Raw genomic sequence first — 21762 nt, 5'->3', positions numbered from 1 at the left:
AACCTTTGAGTGACCAAATTTAACAACAAAAACTAAAGAAAACTAATATTAATACCTGTTTGACTGACTAAAATCAATCACAGACGTATCACATGCACATGAGTAGAACATTGATACACAGGGTTTTCTGTGCTACTAGGTATTGCAGTGAGAGTGAGCACCATGGTGAGATCAGAACTGTCCGAGGGCTTCACATAGAAGATTTTAGAGGATGTGGAAATCAGAGGTCACTTCAAGAGTGAAGTAAAACACTTCAAGAGGTCTCATAAACAACCGCCAACACTCTAAAAGCAGACTGCAATATGCTAAAAGAAGTCTCCAAATCACTAAAATGTACTCACAGAACCTACATATACTGCAGCAAGCTCTTGGTACTGCGGGCATAAACAACTTGGGAGGTTTGCAAAAAATAAAGCTCTGTACCAGGACTGCTGGTTTGATGTTCTTTAGACAGATGAGTGTTAAACTGATTTAGTAGGAAACCAGAATAGATGATATGTTTGACATAGACAAAATACAGACTTCAAGTTCACCCTGGTAAGATCCACAATGCTACCATCTGTAAGAAAATCCTTGAGGAAAATCTAACATGAGAATAACCCAAAACATACCAGTGAATCCACAACTGAACCTTACCCTCACTGAGGGGGCGTTGGGTACCTTGAAATGGGGTGTATATGCAAAAAAACATCAAACATATCACTGATAAATATGAAGAGTGGATCAAGCTTTCTTTAGACTCATAAACACTGAATACAAGAAAGCTATTTCACCCAAAAGATAACACAAGTTATTAGTCTGTGGAGTGTCCTAACTTTTTATCAGCTACGTAGAAAACACACTGTTTTTTACACAGTCTGTCAAATGAGTAAAAATTGTCTTTTTTTTCTAAAGATGAACATCAATATATGATCATTTCATAATAAAAACAAATAAATAAAGAGTGATCCTAATTTTATTAGTTCCTTGAATCACTAATGTTTTCACACTCTCTCTTAGTTATGGTCTTCAATTAGGAAAATCAACCCTTTTACATGAATATGAATCTAACATGCTACCAGATACAGAGGGAGTGAATTTTCGTCATTTATCTGTGTGCCCAAGCAGTTCTAAACCAGCTTCTCACCGAGACTGATCCTTGACCTCCGATTTCCACATCCTCCACAGAGCCATTCATCAATGCCGCACATGCTCTCATGCACTCAGACACTCTTCCCCCTCCCCACCGCATACAGAGGGGAAGGACACATACCCTCTACAGGGACGTAGCTGAGTGGACCTGGCTCCTCTGGGAATGAGCCATCAGCCAGCTGAAGCAGCAGGAGAAGAAGCGCTAGGGGCGGAGCCACTGTTGCCATGGCAGCAGCACACATGCACTGTTAATGAAGAGAAAGAGAGAGAGGAGAGATTTTTCATTTTGTGCTACTGTCATGTATGTCATGAGTATGTCATGTGTGCATGCGTAAGAGTGTGTGTCCATGTCATTGTAGTGACACTTTGGATTTTTCAAAACAGAAGGGTTGTCCAAAAAGTTTCTGCTTGTCTCTGCACATTTGTGCACGCATGTTGCAGCTACTTCCTATTAAACAATTTGACTTACGGCGAAATTAAGACAACCAAATAATGGTCTGAGTTCGCTCAGTTGGGTTAGCATTTCCCAAAAAACACACAGGCAAGATATGTACACATCTCTGTGAAAGAATATAATACAGAAAACTTTTAAATAAATACAACAAAGTTATGGTAATCTGGGGGATAAAACCATTAATGTTTTTATCAATATATTTGCAGATTGAAAAGTAAGGATCAGGAGAGCAATGAAAACTCACTGGTATTAAAATTTTGCCAAATGTATGTATCTGACATTTCAATTGACTTCTTTGATGTAATTGACATTGAGTAAAAATACTGATAAAAAGCAGATCTCTGCAAGATATTAAAATCATTGAATATTGTTTTAGAATTGATGTGTTCTTTGGTCTTCGAGATTATTTGCTCTACCAAATCTTGGAGGCTTTCACAGGGAAGATGTATGTGAACTCTACTTTAGGTAAAGTCTGGAGGCACCTGGAAAATTGAACCAAAATTGATTTTAGATATCAGATTTAAAGGGGATGAAGAAAAAGTGGCAGATCTGCAAAACTTTTATTTATTCCTTTATTTCTTTCCTTTATTTATTTAATCAGGTAAACCCCGTTGAGATCCAGATCTCATTTTCAAGAGGGACCTGAGCAAAAATTTGCAATACATAGCAACCATTTGTAAAAAATAAATAAATAAATAAATGAAAATTAAAAAATCTTGAATCTATTTTTATCCACTTCTTGATTAAACAGTGCTTTATGATGGCCCATGACAAAAAAACACAAAAAATATGCAATGAAATTTATGATTGTAGTGTGACAAAATGTGAACATTTTCAAAGATCATTAGTCCAAGTTCTAAAAAACTAAGAAAAAAAAACACACCAAGATGCACCTAGAGATCACACATTTCTGATTAAGATTTGAGGGGAATTAATGCAGTATTCGTAAATATAATTTATCTAGAATCTCATCAATGCATCAAAAGATGCAGTGACATTTTTTACAGTCACAAAATGACCACAGAAACTGTGCATGGATTTAAATCAACCCTACAAAGTTTTCCCAGAATATGTTATATCACACAAACCAGCACTGTGTGTTAATTTTGCTAGATATAAATTGCCCCACTTTCAACGACGTTTGAACATTGAAGTTTTCCTGCATTTTCAGAACCCCAAAGCATTGCTTTTATAGCTTGCTTCTTTCATGTGACAAAATCAAAGATGAGATGCTGAAAATAAGAGTAGAGTGCAGAAGGTGGAGCACTGGGATATTTTCATCTAAAGAAAAGATCCTGGAAAATGTAAAGTTTGAAGAAACATAAATGAAAGGAAATGTTTCCAAAGATGTGGGCAATATCAGTGCTACTGCAATCAAATCAAACTGTGAGCCATGTTCCATGATTTTCCCAACCCCCGCTTATTTCCTGTCATCCTCCATCTCTCTACCTGCATCACCCAACCTCCTCCCTGCATTTCTTTTTCTATCTTACACACATACACACACACACACACACACACACACACACACACACACACCCCAACTCACGACTGTTTTCAGCGACAGAGCACCAGGTAGATGTGTTTGTTGCTAAGGTGATTACTGCTATTTGAAGCACACAGATGCCTGCAGATGCAGCAACCATACACTCGCACACATGAGCGCAGTCACCTGTGCTGCCAGCAACACAGATTTCCCATAACGTTGACTGACAAGCTGTTTGTAGACATCAGCAAGGTGATGAGGGCCAGAGACTATACTCAGGGGGCACTTCAAAGGAAATTGTAGCCTGGAGATTGCAGGTTTGACATAAGCTTCCTCATCTGTTTCCTCCTCCTCCTCCTCAGAAGCATCAGAGGAGCCCTGAAGCGGAGGTGAGGGATTTGTTTCATGTTAGTCTCCACTGGGATTCCCTGGACTAGGACTAACAAGGTTTCCAGGTCAACCTCATTTCATTATGGCCATTTCAAACCAAATTCTGTAGGTTTGAGTTGAGTAAAAAAGGTAACAAGAGTTAAACAAAGAATAAAATTTCATTTAGTCTAACTTAACCAGTGGTGGAGAAAGTACTCATACAATGTACTTAAGTAAAAGTACAAATACACAGACAAAAATTTACTCAAGTAAAAGTCAAAGTACCACATTATTATTTTACTTAAGTAAAAGTAAGAAAGTACAAGCTTTTAAAACTACTTAAGTATTAAAAGTAAAAGTACTTGCCGACCATAATACCTAACGGCTTATATAATGTCATTAAGTGTACCTATCGTATTTAGTTTTAATAAATCAGTAATGTACCATTTTAATGAGCAATGCTGCAGATAAAGCATGTTTTTATTGTGTTTACCCCCTGTGACAGTTTAGATTTAGATATTTTATTCTATGCATCAGAATTCCAGGGATGACCTGCAGGGTTACATGTAATTAGGCAAAATGAGAGAAATTATTATACCTTTGAAATGTTTTATTTAATTCAAAATAAACACGTTCAAAAGAAAATTGTTTCCCTGAAAAAAGGGACTTTAAACTGACCTAACAAACATCAAGCGATTTGGAAACATCTAGTCTTTCGTCCTAACAAAACATGAACTTAACTTTTTTGCCAGCTATTTTGAGAGAACTGTTAACAGAAAGGGGCTGACAATAAACACCTTCCAGGCAGGGGGGGTACGGCTGACTCTGTGGGCGGGAATGTCCGCCAATGTCGCCGGACTTGCGACAATTGCGTCTCATTGGAACCCATATTCTAATTTATTGAATATAACTGTTACATGGAGATTATTTTAATGGCGCTAACATTTATTCAATAACCAGGACGTGAAGGAGTTTAGCGTCAACTTATATGTAACATTCATGGCGGGAGACGTGATCACGACCGCAGTAATCACTGTTACTTGCAAGTTCATGCTAGCTTATAACAATATACAGTAATCGTATTTATTTACTGCAGTCGAGTTCAACAAAAAGCTTGCTAAGATTACATAAAACTTCACTAACACAAATTAATTTAACATCGATAGCGTTTAGCAACTTAACTTACCTCAATATGTTTTTTCAAATTTGATGGTGAATTTTTGAAAGATAGAATTTCATGCTTTCGGGGAAGGCAAAGGCGGCATTGGAATCTCCAGGAAGCGTTTTTTGACCCAGTTATTTCAAAGAAATCTTTTAAATAAGGCCATGGGTGGGGCAGGTCTTCTGGAGGATGACTATCCTTGGACTCCATTCTGGGAGTTAATGATTCTGCAGGTCCTGCGTACTGTGCTGCTCTTCTTGAGGGAGGGCCTAATGGTTATTTCCCGCTTTGGATTGGTTCAGCGGACTGATTCTGCTCTCGCCATTGGATACTTTCAAACTAACGAACAAATCAAAAAACTGAAATGCGTCTTGGATGTAACGAGTAACGAAACGCTATATAGAAATGTAGTGAAGTAGAAAGTACAGATACTTACTGTTAAATGTAGTGGAGTAAAAGTAGAAAGTATCCATTATTAAATCTACTTAAGTAAAGTACAGATACACGAAAATTGTACTTAAGTACAGTAACGAAGTACTTGTACTTCGTTACTTCCCACCACTGAACTTAACCATATTAATCATTTTCAATTTGTGTTGCGGTCTATAAATAAATACGTAAATAAATGCCTTGTCATACTGGAAAATCAGATCACCTATATGTTACATAAGTGCTACGAGTTTCTACCTTTTATTTAAATATGATATTGTGAAGTAATTATTATTGTTACAATTATTGAGACACCTAATAATTCCTATAAAATAGATATACAACTAAAGCATGTTAGATATCCACCAGTGCATTTGCACAGAAAATGACTCTAAGGTTTCGTCTCAAAACAGCCAAAACAAAAGAGATCAAAAGTGGACTTTAGGAGAACACAGCAAGTTACCAAACACTCCATAAAAATGGGAACGAGACTGGAACTACTAAAGGAGCAGTATTACGTAAAAAAAACTTTTGTAGCATTACATCATTGTTATGAAGTTATTCCCTTATCGAAAACATATCTGGAGTGCTGGCTTTATTCTTTCATGCATGTCTGAGAACTCCTTTAATCTCCTGTGGCAACCATTTAGCTGCGCAACACGCAATCGCCGCCTTTGAGGATGAAGCTCCTCCTCAGAAATCCATCCATCCATCCATCCATCCATCCATCTTCTTCCGCTTATCCGAGGTCGGGTCGCGGGGGTAGCAGCTTCAGAAGGGAGGCCCAGACTTCCCTCTCCCCGGCCACTTCTTCCAGCTCTTCCGGGGGAATCCCGAGGCGTTCCCAGGCCAGCCGAGAGACATAGTCTCTCCAGCGTGTCCTGGGTCTTCCCCGGGGCCTCCTCCCGGTGGGACGTGCCCGGAACACCTCACCAGGGAGGCGTCCAGGAGGCATCCTGACCAGATGCCCAAGCCACCTCAACTGGCTCCTCTCGATGTGAAGGAGCAGCGGCTCTACTCTGAGTCCCTCCCGGATGACTGAGCTTCTCACCCTATCTCTAAGGGAGAGCCCAGCCACCCTCCTCAGAAATGAAGTTTGAAATTTTCCGAGCTTCTGCAATACAGATCACTTTTCCCTCATGATTCCCCCACTTCGCTCCTTCAGATTAGTCAGCAGCAATTAGCAAACATGTGGTGGAACTGTACATCTGCTGAGCTCATTATGTGAGCTACTTCTCAATGAAACACTGGTAAAAACTGTTGTTAAAGGGTTAATAAAGCAGCAACGTTGTTATGACTTTCTGAAGGTGGACTTTGGAAAGAGCAGGAGTTTTTCAAGAGACACAAGCCCAATTTCAAGACATTAAATTATGAAGTAACATTTTTTTAAGTCATATTTAACATAGAAAGCATTTTTGTTACAACTGAAAGTGACATGGTTACTTTACTGCGCTGTAAAATGACACTATGTGTTTCGAAAATACATAATACTGCCCACATAAAAACAATTTTACAGCACAAATAATCTATAAAAGACTTCTAACACCAGCGATGGAATGGTAACCCGTCCAGGGTGTACCCCGCCTCTCAACCTTTGACCGCTAGAGATAGGCTTCAGCAGCCCTCACGACCCTGCAAGAATAAATGTGCTAGATAATAAATGGATGGATTTCCAACACACCTGACCTAAAGAAAAAGCTATTTTTTACGAAGAAAAACAAAAACAAAGGTTTTTCTTCCCTAGGAGACTAAAGAAAGACTTGCTCATAAGCTCTAAATGAACTTTTACATGAGGACAATACAGATCAGATCTGTATTTGCACAGTAATAATCCCTGTTGAATTGCAGTGAACAATCAGGGCTGCTAATATTGTCTGAATATTGTTTGGATATCTGGGCGATAATCCGTAAATTTGTAACTCACCAACCGAGTGTTTACACCACAGTGTTTGTATCTCTGTCTGTAGAACTTATATTATTAGTTGCCATGTTGTGTTGTGCAGAGTAACATTGTTCTGTATTCAAGTAGTATTGGGTCTCAAACAATATTTCATTATATCAACTATAATGACAAACAACATCTGTATTCTGTTTTGCCATTTTGTCTTTTTACGTTTACCAGAGTGTCTATAAAAAACCCTTTTTCAAATCAGAAAGCCATACCTTGGTGTAAATCTGTGCAGCTCTTTGAAAATTGGAAATACCAGAGAACATGCATTAAAGTTTGTGGTTAGTGGGACAAAACATGACAAAGTTCAAGGGGAATGAATAATTTTGCAAAGTACTAACAGCAGATTAAAGGAGTAAAATTATGGGATGCACGATCACCTGCAAACTAACTGTCCTCATTACCTGATCAAAGAAATCTGTACATGATAACAATAAGATCTCAGTCTTCAACCAGACCACACAGAAGAAGTGAAGTCAAAATATGTTTTACAAGTTTGTAAAAAAAAAAAAAAATTAAATGTTTTCCAAGAGCTGGGATATACTGGGATATATACAGTCGTGAGAGTTCAGGGGCTGCCTCAGGTTGTCCAAGCAGGACGCACCCAGTAAACCTCCAAAGGGAAGCATCCAAGAAGGCAATCTAATCAAAAAACTCAGCTGACTCATTTCAAAGTGAGGAAGCAGTGGATCTACTCTGAGCTTCCCCATTTCGTAGGATTAGCCCAGGCAGAAGATCATTTCAGCTGCATGTATCCAGAATCTTGATCGCTCAGATCTTTTTCATATTTCATTACTGCAGGTGAGCTAAGAGCTGGACACGCATTGCTGCAAACAAGGCCTGAGCCTGTTTCTATAATAAAACTCTGTATTTCTGTAATTAAATCTTTATTATATGACATGAAAGTGAAAATATTAAATAAGTTAATTGGGAGAACCAAATATCACTTTTTTTTTGACGTAAGAGGATTAAAGGTAGAAGGTGTAACAACATAAAAAGCAGTAAACTGCAAGTGATTCACAGGAGTAAATTAGTCCCCTGAATGGATAAACTAAAGATTTGGCAGTAAATAAATGGCCAGCATGATATATTATTAGTACTGAAAAAACATTGAATAAAAAATGTAATAATTTTATTGTACTATTACAACAATTTTAAAGCAATGTGATGCAACATTTCTGTATTTCAGAGAAATGATTTATTATTACTGTTAAAATTATATTGCTATTTTATTTTTATTTTAATACATAACCTAAATACGGACTTTCCTTTGTCAAATTCCTGTTGAATTGAATTAAATTACTTGATTGTAAAAAACATTAACTGCAAGAAGTAGTGTTGTGTTAAAAACATATGAAGAGCTTCTTCTGATCTGAAATGAAATGGAAACTGCAAATGCAAAACACCAAAATCCTTTGGTCAATAGGCTCCTCATTAGAGCATCAATTGATTCAAGTTATTGATCCATAAGATAAACCAAGAGATTTGGGCCAAGGCCAACTTATTGAAACTGTGCTCCTGGCCAACGATAAGATGAAATTTTTAAAACATCTGCGCTACAAACGGAGGAGTTGGCCAGAGCTTTTGGCTTCAGGTTATCGAAGGGCTCTGAGTTTTCCCCGCAGAGCCAACAAACAGCAGAGACGAAGATAAAAGACAAAAATAGTTTCAATAAGAGAAAATAATAAAAAAAAGAGGAACAGAGATAACTGCAACAGACTTGCAGCTCATCACGCTATAAAAACAGGCAGTGACAGGACGAGTATCAGGATTTATCAGGGAAGGATTCGACAAGCCAGAAGAGAGAGGATGTGCTGCTGTGTCAGATCATGTTGGTGTGATAACATTTAATACTGTGACATCAACATTGTTGTTACAGGGTGCATGTAATGATCTAGACAGCCTCACGGTGTAATCTATCCTCATCAGGCAACCAATTAGCAAATCACCTGCTAACACCCACGTAATTAGCCAATCAGCAGGTCATCCAAACAGGGAAACACACCTGCTTTCACCTAGTATCAATTTTTGCTATTTTGCTCATCTGGCAGCACAGTTGTATTGTGTCATTCTGGGTATTTTCCTCTGCAGTGATCCTACTCATCTGCCAGGGACAGGATGGGGTGGGGAGGGGTTGTCAGTAATTTGCAGAAAAGATACCTATCTAATAAATATCCATTTAATATTTACTGACGAGCCCATTTTGAAATACATCACTGGCTTTAAGTGTATATTGAACATTCCCATCTTTGTACAGAGCATCTGAACTATTAAAGCTGCTGAGCAGGATCAATACGCTCTCGCAGTGCCAAACAGAAACAGAATAAAGAGCAGCATCCATAACCACCCGGAGAAGAATTTACTGATCGCAAGGAAAACACTGAGGCATGGATACCGGAGGCCTGAGCAGCAGTACAACACTGATCACCAGACTCAGCCAATCAAGAGAAAGCGTAGCTGTCAAGGGCCTTAACCTGTGCAGCACCGAGCTACTGCACAGCTATTAATTAATTTGTGAGCAAGCCTATTAATCTGCTTCTTAGCATGACAAACACATGAATCCCAAACACATCTCTTTTCTACGTTAGCATCTCTGCGTTTGACTTGTATTTCCTAACGCCGGTTGTTATTAGGTTCACAGACCAATGCTTTCTTTCAGTCTGTTTGGCTGCGGCAGCCACTTCACTCTGTGCCTTTGTTACCGTAGAAACCAATAGCAAAGCAAGGCTGAGATGTTCTGTTGCAGCAGATGCAAACGTGAGCAGGTTGGGTCCGCCCTCTACATCGCAAGCGCACATGTGAGCTTGCAAACACAGAAAGAAACAACCATGTATCCACCAAAACCTTTACCCAAACACATTAATTTATTTGAGTGCAAAAGGATACATGCTTTGAGATAAGAGGTACATGCAAGAAGGTGGGGGTCTCATGCTGCAAAGGAGGGGGATGGGGCAGTTGCAGGCATTTCGTCTCCATAATTATGCCAGAGCTGGCAAGATATATGAAGTAGCTCAGATGGGCTCAATATGGGTCAATGACAAAATCTCACTTAAAAGCAGAAATCCGATTATTTTGCTTTCACAAATGAAGTATATTTTCTTATGACATAATCTGTGTCAGGCAGATTTTTAATCATTGTCTGCATACTATGTAAAAAATTTTCATATTTACTTGAAAAATTTACAAACCACAACTTAGAATAAAATATACTTTATTGTCCCTAGAGGGAAAAATTGTCATGGACTCCAAGCTGTTGCATTATGTTGCAAAATAACTGCTGCTCTAAAGGCAATAAATATACATGCAATTCGTGTACAGAACTAAAAACGTAGACTATGTACACAACGGTTTAAAACCAACAACAGAACCCAAAGATATTGCACACTTTCCAGTCCTCAGCCTAAATTTGGTTCAAAATTATGATGGAGGTGCGTTCAAAGGAGTATTTAACATGGTTCAAATTAGTTTTTGGGATTCTGTACCTTTTACCAGAGGGCAAGAGCTCATATTCCCCATACAGGATGTGGGATGGATCCAACAATACCATCCGTGTCTGCATATCACAATAACATCAAGTAAATATCAAGCCACTGCTCCGAAAAAAAAAGAGGAAAAAATATATAATTGTGCTTAGCATGATTTACAGCTTTGACAAAGATAGCTTAACAAAGTAGAAAATATGTTTAAATTATAAACTGGGAACTGGTTTGATACACACTCACCACTCACTTGATTAGGTACATTAGGCCACATTGGTGGCATAATTGTCAGCAGCAAATCCATAATATGAATCTCATTTTCTACCACATACATGATCCCTTACTTTGTTCTCGTTTGGTCCTCGGGGACAGAATGCAGGTTAAAGCCCGGAATAAAACAGGTTGGCCTCAGGGTGGAAACACAGACACAGGCTAAACTGGGAGAAGTGGGTCACCTTGACTCTTCACAACTCCACCCGTTTTGAGCAAAGTCATTAATAGACTTAAAACTATTACAAATGAAAGCAGCATGCAGAATCTGTATATTTCTGTGGTTCAAATGTTTAGGAATCTACCAGAGACCCAACCAAACACCAGACAGACAGCTTGTTGAAGGACTGCATCTGTCCAAATCAACACTACCTTTGATGAACTGGAAAACTCTGCCCTGAGGTAGACACAGTCTAGCTCATAAAATATGTAAATAACAACACTTTATTCAAGCAAAAATAGTAGGCGTCACTCATAAATTGCCTGGATTCCATGTTAAAAATACAGGCTATGTCCAATAAAAGACTGAGTCGTCTATGGGGATGTGTTACAACATAACCTCCGTGTTACTGCTTCTGTTACTCATATAATAAAAAATAAAACCTATGAATCATAGCACAAAAAGAGAAAGCCGAAAAAGGGAGATTGGTCAGGAGCAATCATATTAACATATGCTAAGTTTTTACTTTAGCAACATGGTTCTGCAACTGTGGTGCAAGTACCATTCAGGCCCGGCGGCATGGGCGGCCATTGCCTGTCCACAGTCAGCCGTGCCCCCCCTGGACTGTTTGTTGTATTTACCTATAAGTGGCCAACTCTCTGTTATTCCTATATCGATTTGATACACTAGGGGCTTCCGCACTCCCCATATTTGTGCCCTCTGTCACTTTTTTCAGCAGCCAAAACTGTTTAATCCGTTGTTAACACGTTATAACTTGATTTTCCGAGCCAGCTTTAAACGCAACATGAGCGCTAAAACGCTCGGTTTATGCCTGTGCGGCAGCGACGGAGACCTGCTGCTGCTGTGCAGAGCTGCTCAGGTTTGTGTTAGAATCATGGCAGCAAACCAGCAAAACGCAAAGAACTTTATCTAGATTTCCCCTCCCAAACTAACCGACTGAGTTGAGTAATGCTGTTGGATGCAAACATGCTTGTTAATAAGTACTGGTGTTGTTGTCTATGTTCAGCTACGTAGATTGATTTTGCCTCCCTCCGCCCCCCCCAAATAAGCCGATGCCCCCCCTGTAAAACTCGTCTGGAGCTGGTGCTGACCATTGTTGGTGTTTTTTAGAGGTACTCAGAATCAATACTGATATCACAAATAGGCAAAAGATGAGTTGTGTAAGCAGGGGGGTTCTAGCCTCAAACCAATAAGACTTGGAAAAAACAGTACAGTACAGATTATGTCAGGAAGTTCGAGTGCTACCAGAAGTAAGCCTTAATGAATCTGGAAAATGAGTTGGTGTCTGCCATGCTCAATATCAGGCGAACTATAAAATGTGGCAACATTCAAACACTGCGTCAATGTATTAACCATATAAGATTAGGCAATGAGCATGACGTCACTAAATAAAAATACCATGGTTAAAAATTATTTCAACAAACTTTTAAGCAAATATATTTAATACAATGTAATAACATTTATTTAAAAGGAAATGCAACAATTGTTTATATTTCTGCTATAAAATAACACATTGACTACTACAGATATGATTATGTAGTTGAAGACATTTCTTTCTTGTTCTTTTAATTGTGACACAAAATCTTAAGCAAATGACAAATTATTTAGCTATTTTCAAGGGCTTAGTTTGCAGAATAAACATTTTTTGCCATTTTTCTTTTTGCAAAGCTACCAACACATGATAAACAAGCAATTAGCCAGCATCGTTGGTAGGCTAGGGTTAGGGTTAGCAATGAAAAATATTCAAAACTATTGTTTTAAATGGCTATCATTTATGATTTCTCAAAAACGGTAATGCAAACAAATGCAAGTCAATCATGATTTAAAACATGATTGAAATACATGGTAATTTCTGGAGGTATGCAAGCTGTTTGTGTGCGTGTATATACAAAGAGCAGAGGAATAACAGCATCAAGTCTTTATCTTATCACAGTGGAGTTCATATTCCCTCAAGAGGCTACCTGTCTCCTAAGAACTACTCTAATCAGAGTTAAGGGGATCTGTCTTCTGCAGTTAAATATCCCAAAATACTATTCAATCTACAGGGTCATTTATATGCTAATGCAGAGATTACTTTTGCATACACATTTGACACTGCAGTGTGCTGTTGGGCTGCGGTTGGAGATGAAAAATAATAGTAAGAAAACAAATTCGGCGAGACTGAAGAAGGATGAGTGGAGGATGAAAGAGGAGGGGAAAGGAAGATGAGAGATGAAGGTAAGGAGAGCAGAGAGAAGACACTGGGAGGAAGGAGGAGAGCAATTCCCCTGGGTAGGTACCATAGGTAATTAAAATAAGATGGACATATCTGGAGTCTTGCCAAAGAGAGCTCCAGCTCTCTTCAGACGTCTTCCCCAGTCAGACCTTCTGCCTAAAGCCAAAGAGCTGCAAGTGACACACAAACAATAAAAGCTGAATGAACAGACAGCTCAAAAATATAACAGCCCAGCACTCGGAATTTGGGCAACAAAATAGGTAATGTATTCATCTTTGCAGCTGCAGTAAAACAACAATTCACAGACACTCAGACACTGCATGTGCTCGCACACGCGCACGCGCCAATATCCACACACAGAGACTTATACAGTGCTGTGCAAAGCTGCAGCAAGGGCAAACGTTGCTAACCAGAGTTTGACTGCAGTAAGCACATATACATTCACTGCACAGCTCCGAGCTGGAAGCGAGCACATGAGTATGCGGCGCACACATTCAGGCACACGCCATCAGCACAGAGTCAAACACACACACACACACACACCCCAGCAGCAGCATGTACAGCAGCGGTGAGGATGCAGTCTAATTACACAACAGTGACACCTATGAATCTGACCGGCTTTTATGGTGTCATTACTCTTTTTTTCTTTCTTTCTTTTTTTTTTTGGTCAGTCAGTGTTAATGATGCACTTTGCTCTGTGGACAGTAGATCGGCTCAAATTCAGAACAAAGAGGATTTGTCTGATTATATTAAATCAGATTCACCTTTTTTTGGAAAATAAATTCTGATTTCGGGCAAAATTAGCAGTGAGGTGAAGGGGGGGCATGTTATTTTGCAGTTTTTTAGTTCACTGACTGGAACCAAAATTCTGCATATTTTTTATTTGTCTACCTCATCATGTTAAATTCTGCCATCTACCTGGATTCTCTGGTGCTAGTAGAGAAAGAGCCTGAAGTGTAGCCCATATTCTTGTCACGCTGTTCTTTGTGCGCTCTGATCTCTAAGGGTAAATATAGCTCTTTTGGCAGGAGCCTGCAAAGAGGATCATAGCTCACAATAGGTGGCCTAAACACAACAGCAAACAAAATGGTAAAGAACCTGCTTATAGACTGATGTGCGCACATCCACAAGATGCATGCACGCTCCGACACACGCTACTGCAGCACGAACACCAAAATATGCAGCGACAGATACAACGTCTCCCTCTGAGAGGCTTCTCTTTTCCTTCTAGGTATAATTGTGTTGTGGCTATGCTTTGCTTTGCTTCTTCCCTCACAGTTGTGACTGAGCTGCAGGTGAAAAGCCATAATTAAAGAAGAAAAGTTGTGTTTGTTGTGTGAGAAGGGTGGTTGCAGGAGAGAAGAGGAAACTGAGAGACAGAAAAAAAACAAAAAAAAACCTTCATCAGACAGTAAAATCTTCCCGAGGAGCTGGGACACAAAGGACTTGGATGCCTTTATCTCCCGACAGAAAAGTCTTCCAAATCCCTCTGGCTAAGCTGCCATAACTAAAGCCCGTGCTTGGAACAGGTGCCTGGTGAATTGGTTGAACAACAAAAGTAGCAAAATTAGACAAGATAGACTGAGCTCCAAAGAGACGTATAAACTCTCATTTATTGTGGGCAAAAAAAGGAAAAAGCCAAGCGCCTTGGCAGTGGCATTTGAGAAAAGGTTACCTGGTAAATTGCTTATCTTGTTTGTGTGTGAGCACTGTAGGTGTGAGTGCAAAGACTTGGACTAGATGGGCACGCTGCCCCATTGCAATTATTTTGCTATGACTAAGAAAACACGAAATGCAGGAGATCAAAGTGTCTCTCTCTAACTGAATTGAAACAGCTGTGAAATCACTAACAATCCAATTAGCAGCCAGTTAAATGGGTGGAGCGGTTACACGGTTAGACGCCAGCTTGTTTGTAGGGAGAAACTTGTAACGATCCTCATACACATCAAACAACTTCACGTCATGCATTCAGAAACAACTTATATGTGCGTAGGCTGGGGATCCACACAGACAGAGATCACTCAGTAAATAATGGGATTCCTACATATTTTTAAAGATACAATTCGACACTTTACCAAACTCCTTCCAAAGAGTTTCCGCATGTATTATATCAATTTTCCCAAATATAACAACTCAAGTTCACAGTGACTTTATGAACCGAATGCATAGACGTTTTGGACAATGAGAGAGGGAATCCAGAGTGAATAAGCAACTGTTGTTGTTTTTTTTTCTTTATTATTTGCTTTCCATCCTTATCCAGACCTGAAAAAAATGCTGTATTTAATCAGATTCCCGTTTCTGGACTACAAAAGAACCCTGTAAATATCTCTGAACTCCCAGATGAGGCCTGTCTCAGAGGAGTTGTGAAGATGATTCAGTGGACAGAGCAGATGGTAAGACGAACACACATGACAGCACGGGTATAATGTGCTGAGACCACACAGTGGATGCTTCAAATGGTGCTGCACCTCGGGGAAGAATCAGTGTGAGCAGAGACTCATAAAACTAAAGATATATGGCCACTGTAAAATGCTAGAGGGGCTTTTACATTGAAAATAGCCGCAAGTTGATATTACAGTGTTTAGGAAGCTGACATAATCCACATGCTGCATTCACTTTAGCCTCCTGAAAATCATTTATCTTAACCTGAATTTCTAACAGCATAAAGGTCTTAGAGTGCACTATCTTTTATCTGTCTTGTTCTGTTAAAAACATCTGGACGGACCTGTTGGAAATTCATGAAAGTTTTTTTTTTACAGCAGCAAAAGAAAGGTTTGCATGAAGAGGTTCATATTATCTACAATTGGAATTGGATTCTGTTGATGAACAATGTCCAGGTTACAGGACTCATGACCCTCGGGGCTCCTAAATGTTGAGAAATGGCTCCCTAAGGTCTGATTCAAAGACCGTGTTGGAGCAAGTGACCTTGCAGAAGCCCACCTTCTTAAATCCTTCAGATGTGTTATAGCCCTTGAGGTCTGCGCCCCAAAGAATCTGGCTAAGCCTTACCTCCACATGAACACAGCACCGTGCGGTGAAATTCGAGACACTTAATGAAACCGCTCTCAGCAAAAGAAACATTTACTCAAATCTCTTCAAGATTAAATGAGTAAGAAAATCTGTTTGCGTTATGAATGAGAAAGATGGTTACGTTTAGTGTGGGTGTGGAGGCATGCTGAAAGTAACTTAAAGTAAATTTAAGTACTGTAACAGTACGCATTAATAATGAGTCTTATGATATTTTCATGTTATGAGAACCTTGAGGTAAAATACTACTGTACCACCATGTTCATACAAATATATGTACCATAGTTTAATTTCTTTCATATGAAACAGAACAGCAACAATCATTGCTATTGCTTCAAAAATAATCTGGCATTGACATTATATTAATATTCAAACATTTATTCACAAATCCATCCAATATATTAGAATATTACTTACTTACTTACGTGAAGCATGATACATAGATTAATTACACACAGGTGGAAGTCTGAAAGCCTTCATTTTTGTTAAGTATGATGATTTTTCCATTTATAGATAATGAAACAAGACATTTAAAATTAGAATATTACACCAGACCATAATAAAACACAAATAAAGCTGATACGTGGGATAAGTGAAACGTATATTTATTACCTGCTGAAGGTGTGTTTTTCTCAAAAAGTGCTTTTAATCTGACAAATGTGACTCGTCAGTACGCATTTTAGATTCACTGAATGTGACTGCATTAATATTTAATTTGCAAACTGAAGCATTTGAGCATGATATCTTACATGTTTGTTGTTTTGCTTTTTATAAAGTAACAAAAGCATAATAAGCTGCTTTTAACTAGATAATTAATTGGACTATTTGCTCCCATAGCCAACTTAATACTGCAATACATGATGAGCACTGCAGTCTCTGAACAATGACTTTAATTGTTTTTTCCACTGGAAAAAGACAGATTTGTCTTTCTTGTAAGTAAGGGAAAAGAGCAATAACATTTTCACTAAAAGCTGACCTGCAGTGTGCAGCAATTGATGGAGGGGGGAGGGGGAGGGAGCTGCTCGTGCTTATAAGGGACACTGATACTGTTTTTGTTTGAGACAATATGATAGAACCTATCATAACCTATACCACATAGGTGTGCAAACGCTAGTGTGTCGTCAGGGTAACAGACTCAGAAGGGAAACTCAAACATCCCTTTCCCTTGCAAAACTCTTCATTTCATTTTTCATTGTTCCCAAAATGTTCCCAGGTCAGAAAAGAAATATACATTATCATCAGGATCTGGAGGTTTTGAGGCATCCCGATCAGATGCCCCAGATATTTGAAGTGATTCTTTTTGATTTGGAACATAAGGTCTTCTCTGGGTTCTGCCCTGCTGATTGGGCTCCAGTCTCTAAGTCTGAGTTCAACTGTGGAGGCAGCTAAATTCAACTCTTTGTATCTGAAATCTTGCTGTTTTGGTCATGATTTATATCTTACTACATTTTTTTTCTTCATAACAAGTCAGAGCTCCTTTAACTACAAAATATGGGTGAAAAAAAGTATAAAAAGTTTATCATTGTAAAATATCTTCGGGGTCAGAAATAAAACAGAATTCAGCTCAATTAGAGAAGCACTGCTTTAGCAGAGCCTGCATTCACGCAGTGTCACAATTCCAGTGTCAGACTTTTTCTTTCTGTATACCTCTGGTAAAGTAAGGCAATTTGTTTCTCCTGACAGAGAGAGCTGTGAGGGTGTTAGGTAACCTTCCAGCGCCTTTTGCTTGTTTCACTCTATTTCAAACACTGAAGATCTCAGACTGCTGTCCTGTACATTTATGGAAGCATTCCCAAGACTTCGGTTTCGACATACTAATCTACTGTTTATTTACTCTCTGGGCTGAATTACCCCACAGTCCGATGAGAGTTTTTTTTCTAACCAAGACCTGAGATGGCCCTGTTCGAAGATTGAATGGAGAACCTGAAGGATCAATACAATTCAATAATGTCCCTGTGGGTATTTGTCTCAACCTGAGATTGCTTCACCCTGCAAGCGCCGCGGCTCGATAGTTCCAAGTTTGTGACATTATTTTCCTAATTCAGATTTTAGATCCAGGCCTTGGATACATAAGCTGAATTTTCTCTTTGTTTTCCTTCAGCCTGGTATGTGGGCGTTTCTAGCTGTATGTTTGGGTGTTAGCTGCACTTTCAAAACGAGGGACCGAAGGAAACAGGGGCTGCACCTGTTGTTCCCTGTGGCCGCTGTGTGGTGGGCTTAGCACCTGCTCGCACGGCTGTCTGTGTGGCTGTCTGTGTGGGCAACAGGGAAACCATTCACAGCCGCTCAGACGGCTGCCTGCAGCCCCTCTCCCTCGGTGCTGGTTCGCTCAGGGCTTTCTGCGCCATCATTTCTTTTTCTGTATTTTTACATTCTCTGCCGATCCCTGTGTGGCCTGCACGCCGTGGTCGCTCTCTGCCACACTTTATCCTTTGTACGCTCGATCTGTCTGTCTGTGTTTCTGTCTCCCCGTCTCCTCCCTCCCTCCCGCTCCCTTTTATTTTGCGATGCCAGACATTTCTTTTTTTTTTTATTGAATATCAACAGTAACACAAACATGAACCGCAGCAGCTGGGAGCTGTTACGATCCCGCTGTTGAACTCAATGGCTTTTAGTATAAAAGACAAAGTTGTAGGAAGAAAATATCCATACAGAGTAACAACGAAATCACTTCAGTAAGAGCTGAATGTGAGCATTTCACCCAGACCAGAGAAGTAGGGAGCGTGTGGGTGACTACAGGCAATTTAGTTATTGTAGCTGTAAGACATTTTGGACAATGAGCATAATTCAAATTACTCTCGACTGCAGAGGCAGCTCTTACATGAAAGGGGACCTAGGCAAGACACCCCACAGCACCCAAATGTAACCAAGTGAAAACACATTTCTTCCTGAAACAAAGGTTATTCTGCGAAAAAAGAAAACCATTTATGAACAGAATGACATGTGAAATGAGTCTCATTCTGACATGTGCTGAAACCCACTCAAAGAGAAAGATGTCATTACTGAAAATGCAGCATAGAAGCCCAGCTCACAGTTTGTAAATGCATTCAGGGGCAAAAACCCTGAGAAACATCTCCTGTGGCGTGTAGAAACTAAAATTCAAGTGTTTGCCCACAATGGCCGCTGGTGAACTTGGAGAACAAGAGAAGCTTGAAAACCTCATGTCTACTGTGAAGTACAGTGGTGGTACCATGATGTTATGTTGCTTTTTTTAATGTTTTCTCAAACAATGTCTCAAAGAATCTCAGGTCACACTGAAAAAGTCCGGTTCAGGTTTGACCAGTCTCGATTAGATGATCAGCAGCAGTCCAGAGAATCAGATACCACCTTCAGCCAAGCCGCGTGCACGACACTAAATCCCCATCGACTGTACATGCAAATACAGAACGGAAAACTCGTTAAGAGGTCCAAATAACAGATTAAGGGAGGAACAGCGTACAGCTTTTACCTCCCGTGAATGCTACAGCCTCAGAGCTTTTCTGTTTAGCTGTGTTTCTCTCACAGAAGAACAAACTAGGACAACTTTTTCTGTTAACTTCTAGTAAATGTAGAAGGTATTCCTAGACCAAAGCTGCTGCATGTCTTCTTTGTCCCGTCAAAAATCCCAGTTGGTGGTGGCAGATGGCCCCTAGCACTGAGCCAGGTTCTGCTGGGGGCTTCTTCCAGTTACAAGAGAGTCAGTCCTTTGAGATGTCACCGTGTGATTGCTGAGTATGACTGATTACTGCAAAGCCAGTAGCATAAAGGACTTGATGCATTTAAATGGGCTTCTTTTATGAAGGCAATATATTAGCAACTGGCAGTATGAATCTGTTTCCGCAGCATAGTATTATAGTATGTAATTTGAATACATGCAGTTGTTTTGATTATTTATTTCCACATAGAGATTGGATGTGTTTGTCATGTAAAGTGCCTTGAGATTACATTTGCTGTGAATTGGTGCTAAATAAATTCATATAAACTCACGGCGCCCCTGAGATCCTGGTTCCCTGGGTGGTGAGCCACATCGACTCTATCTTAAAAACAACCACTCCTCTCCCAATTTCTCTGAATATGTAGGTGTAGACCTTAGGGGGCCCGTTTTTCAATAACTTAAAATGTATCTTGACTCATTTATTCATATTCACTATGATTTATCCCATGGATTTCTGCTGCCTGCCCTACCCCTCTGCTGTGCTGTGTGTGACTAATGACATAATCAATTGCCTTTATGGCTTCCAAATCATCACATCTGACCTTTTCTGATGTTAACATAAAACCTTGACCATGCACTTTATAAGACGTCATCAATTTACCCAGGACAATACCCGGGACAATAAAACATAACACATGAAGGTGACGAGGCTCATTTAGATCAAGACATATGATCCAAAAGGGAATTATGATCCAAATAGGATTTGTGATCAGGCTCGGTGCTCATCTCTATAATCCTATTTTGCATGACAAAAATATTACAAAAGCCCACAGTTACAGTCAGTGTGCAACACGTGAAAGAGCCAACGACGTGCAACAAAGGCGTGCACAAAATATGTTAATATCACAGCAAACTTGCAGCAGACACAAAGACCAACTCGAACCCACCAGGGTCCAGACGGTGCCGGAGACGGACCTATTTGTTTACTTGGAGATTATTAAAATGCACCATCGCTTTGGCACTAATAAAAACTGCGCACTTACACCTGATCACCCCCGCCCCCTGCCCACCTACCTACCACCCCGTCCTCCTCATCTAAGCGTCTCTCAATCCCACCATTTGGCACACTCACCGCACCAGATGGCCAGGTATGGGGAGGCTGGAGCAGGTGCCAACCCGCCCTCTCTGTCGTTCTTGTTTCCCTCAGTGGAGAAAAGGGTGACGGCTGCAGCAGCTCTCCTGGTATCCAAGGCTCCCTGGAATAACGCTCCTCAGCCGCACCTCACCTGCCTCTTCCCTCTACGACTCCGGCGCGTCGCCGAGGCATCACCGTTCATACGGAGCGCGTTCAAAACGCCCAGGCAACTACAAATCGTTTTGTTTGCTTTTTCTCCCCGCGCACTCTCTCTCTAGAGAGTAAGAGTCTTTTTTTTTCTTCTTTCTTCAATGCGTAAACAGCGACTTACTGACTGTGTCTGTAGTCCAGATCCGTTTTCTTTCCCGGCAGCCTTGTTCCTTATATATATATATATATATATATATATATATATAATAAAACCACCAAACCCCGCAATGAAGTCCTCTGTCATGCAGGGAGGGACCAGCGCCGGGTACGGCTTTGAAATCACTGGTCAGCAGAATGTAATCCCCTTTGTAAATTTACAGTGGCGAGGTGAAATGTCCAGCGCAGAGCAGGCACGGTGACAACAGGGGCCCATAATTCACACCCCCTGAAACAGAGTCCTGCAGTGGATCAATGATGAATGGAGGAGCACCCTCTCTCTCTCTCTCTCTCTCTCTCTCTCTCTCTCTCGCTCCTCATCTCTCGCTCTCTAACACACATTTCGTGGTAAGCTGTTATTGAGTTTGATAATATTAACAAAAGTGAGGTAAAGGGCTAAAATAAAAGCTTCAAGGGGAAAACCAATAATGCATTCATTAACAGGAAACATTTTTGGAAAGCCAATTTACAGCCCT

At 40.0% G+C, this 21762-nt stretch overlaps 1 protein-coding gene across 1 annotated transcript in view; it reads right to left on the bottom strand.

The window, feature by feature from the left end:
* The window catches only part of LOC102220143 (semaphorin-6B-like), a 41120-nt gene extending 19574 nt beyond the window's left edge, over positions 1 to 21546 (bottom strand). The window contains exons 1-2 of the mRNA XM_005797093.2: positions 20918 to 21546; positions 1253 to 1376 (exon numbers count right to left, since the gene is read on the bottom strand). Coding sequence (XP_005797150.1) covers positions 1253 to 1373 — 121 coding nt within the window. The 5' untranslated portion in view covers positions 1374 to 1376; positions 20918 to 21546. The remainder of the gene's footprint in view (positions 1 to 1252; positions 1377 to 20917) is intronic.
* Between the last annotated feature and the right edge of the window lie 216 nt (positions 21547 to 21762).

Source organism: Xiphophorus maculatus, chromosome 6, assembly GCF_002775205.1.
Source record: "Xiphophorus maculatus strain JP 163 A chromosome 6, X_maculatus-5.0-male, whole genome shotgun sequence".
Taxonomy (NCBI): Eukaryota; Metazoa; Chordata; class Actinopteri; order Cyprinodontiformes; family Poeciliidae; genus Xiphophorus; species Xiphophorus maculatus.
Note: the sequence above shows the minus strand (reverse complement) of the source record. Positions and strands in the feature narration are given on the sequence as shown.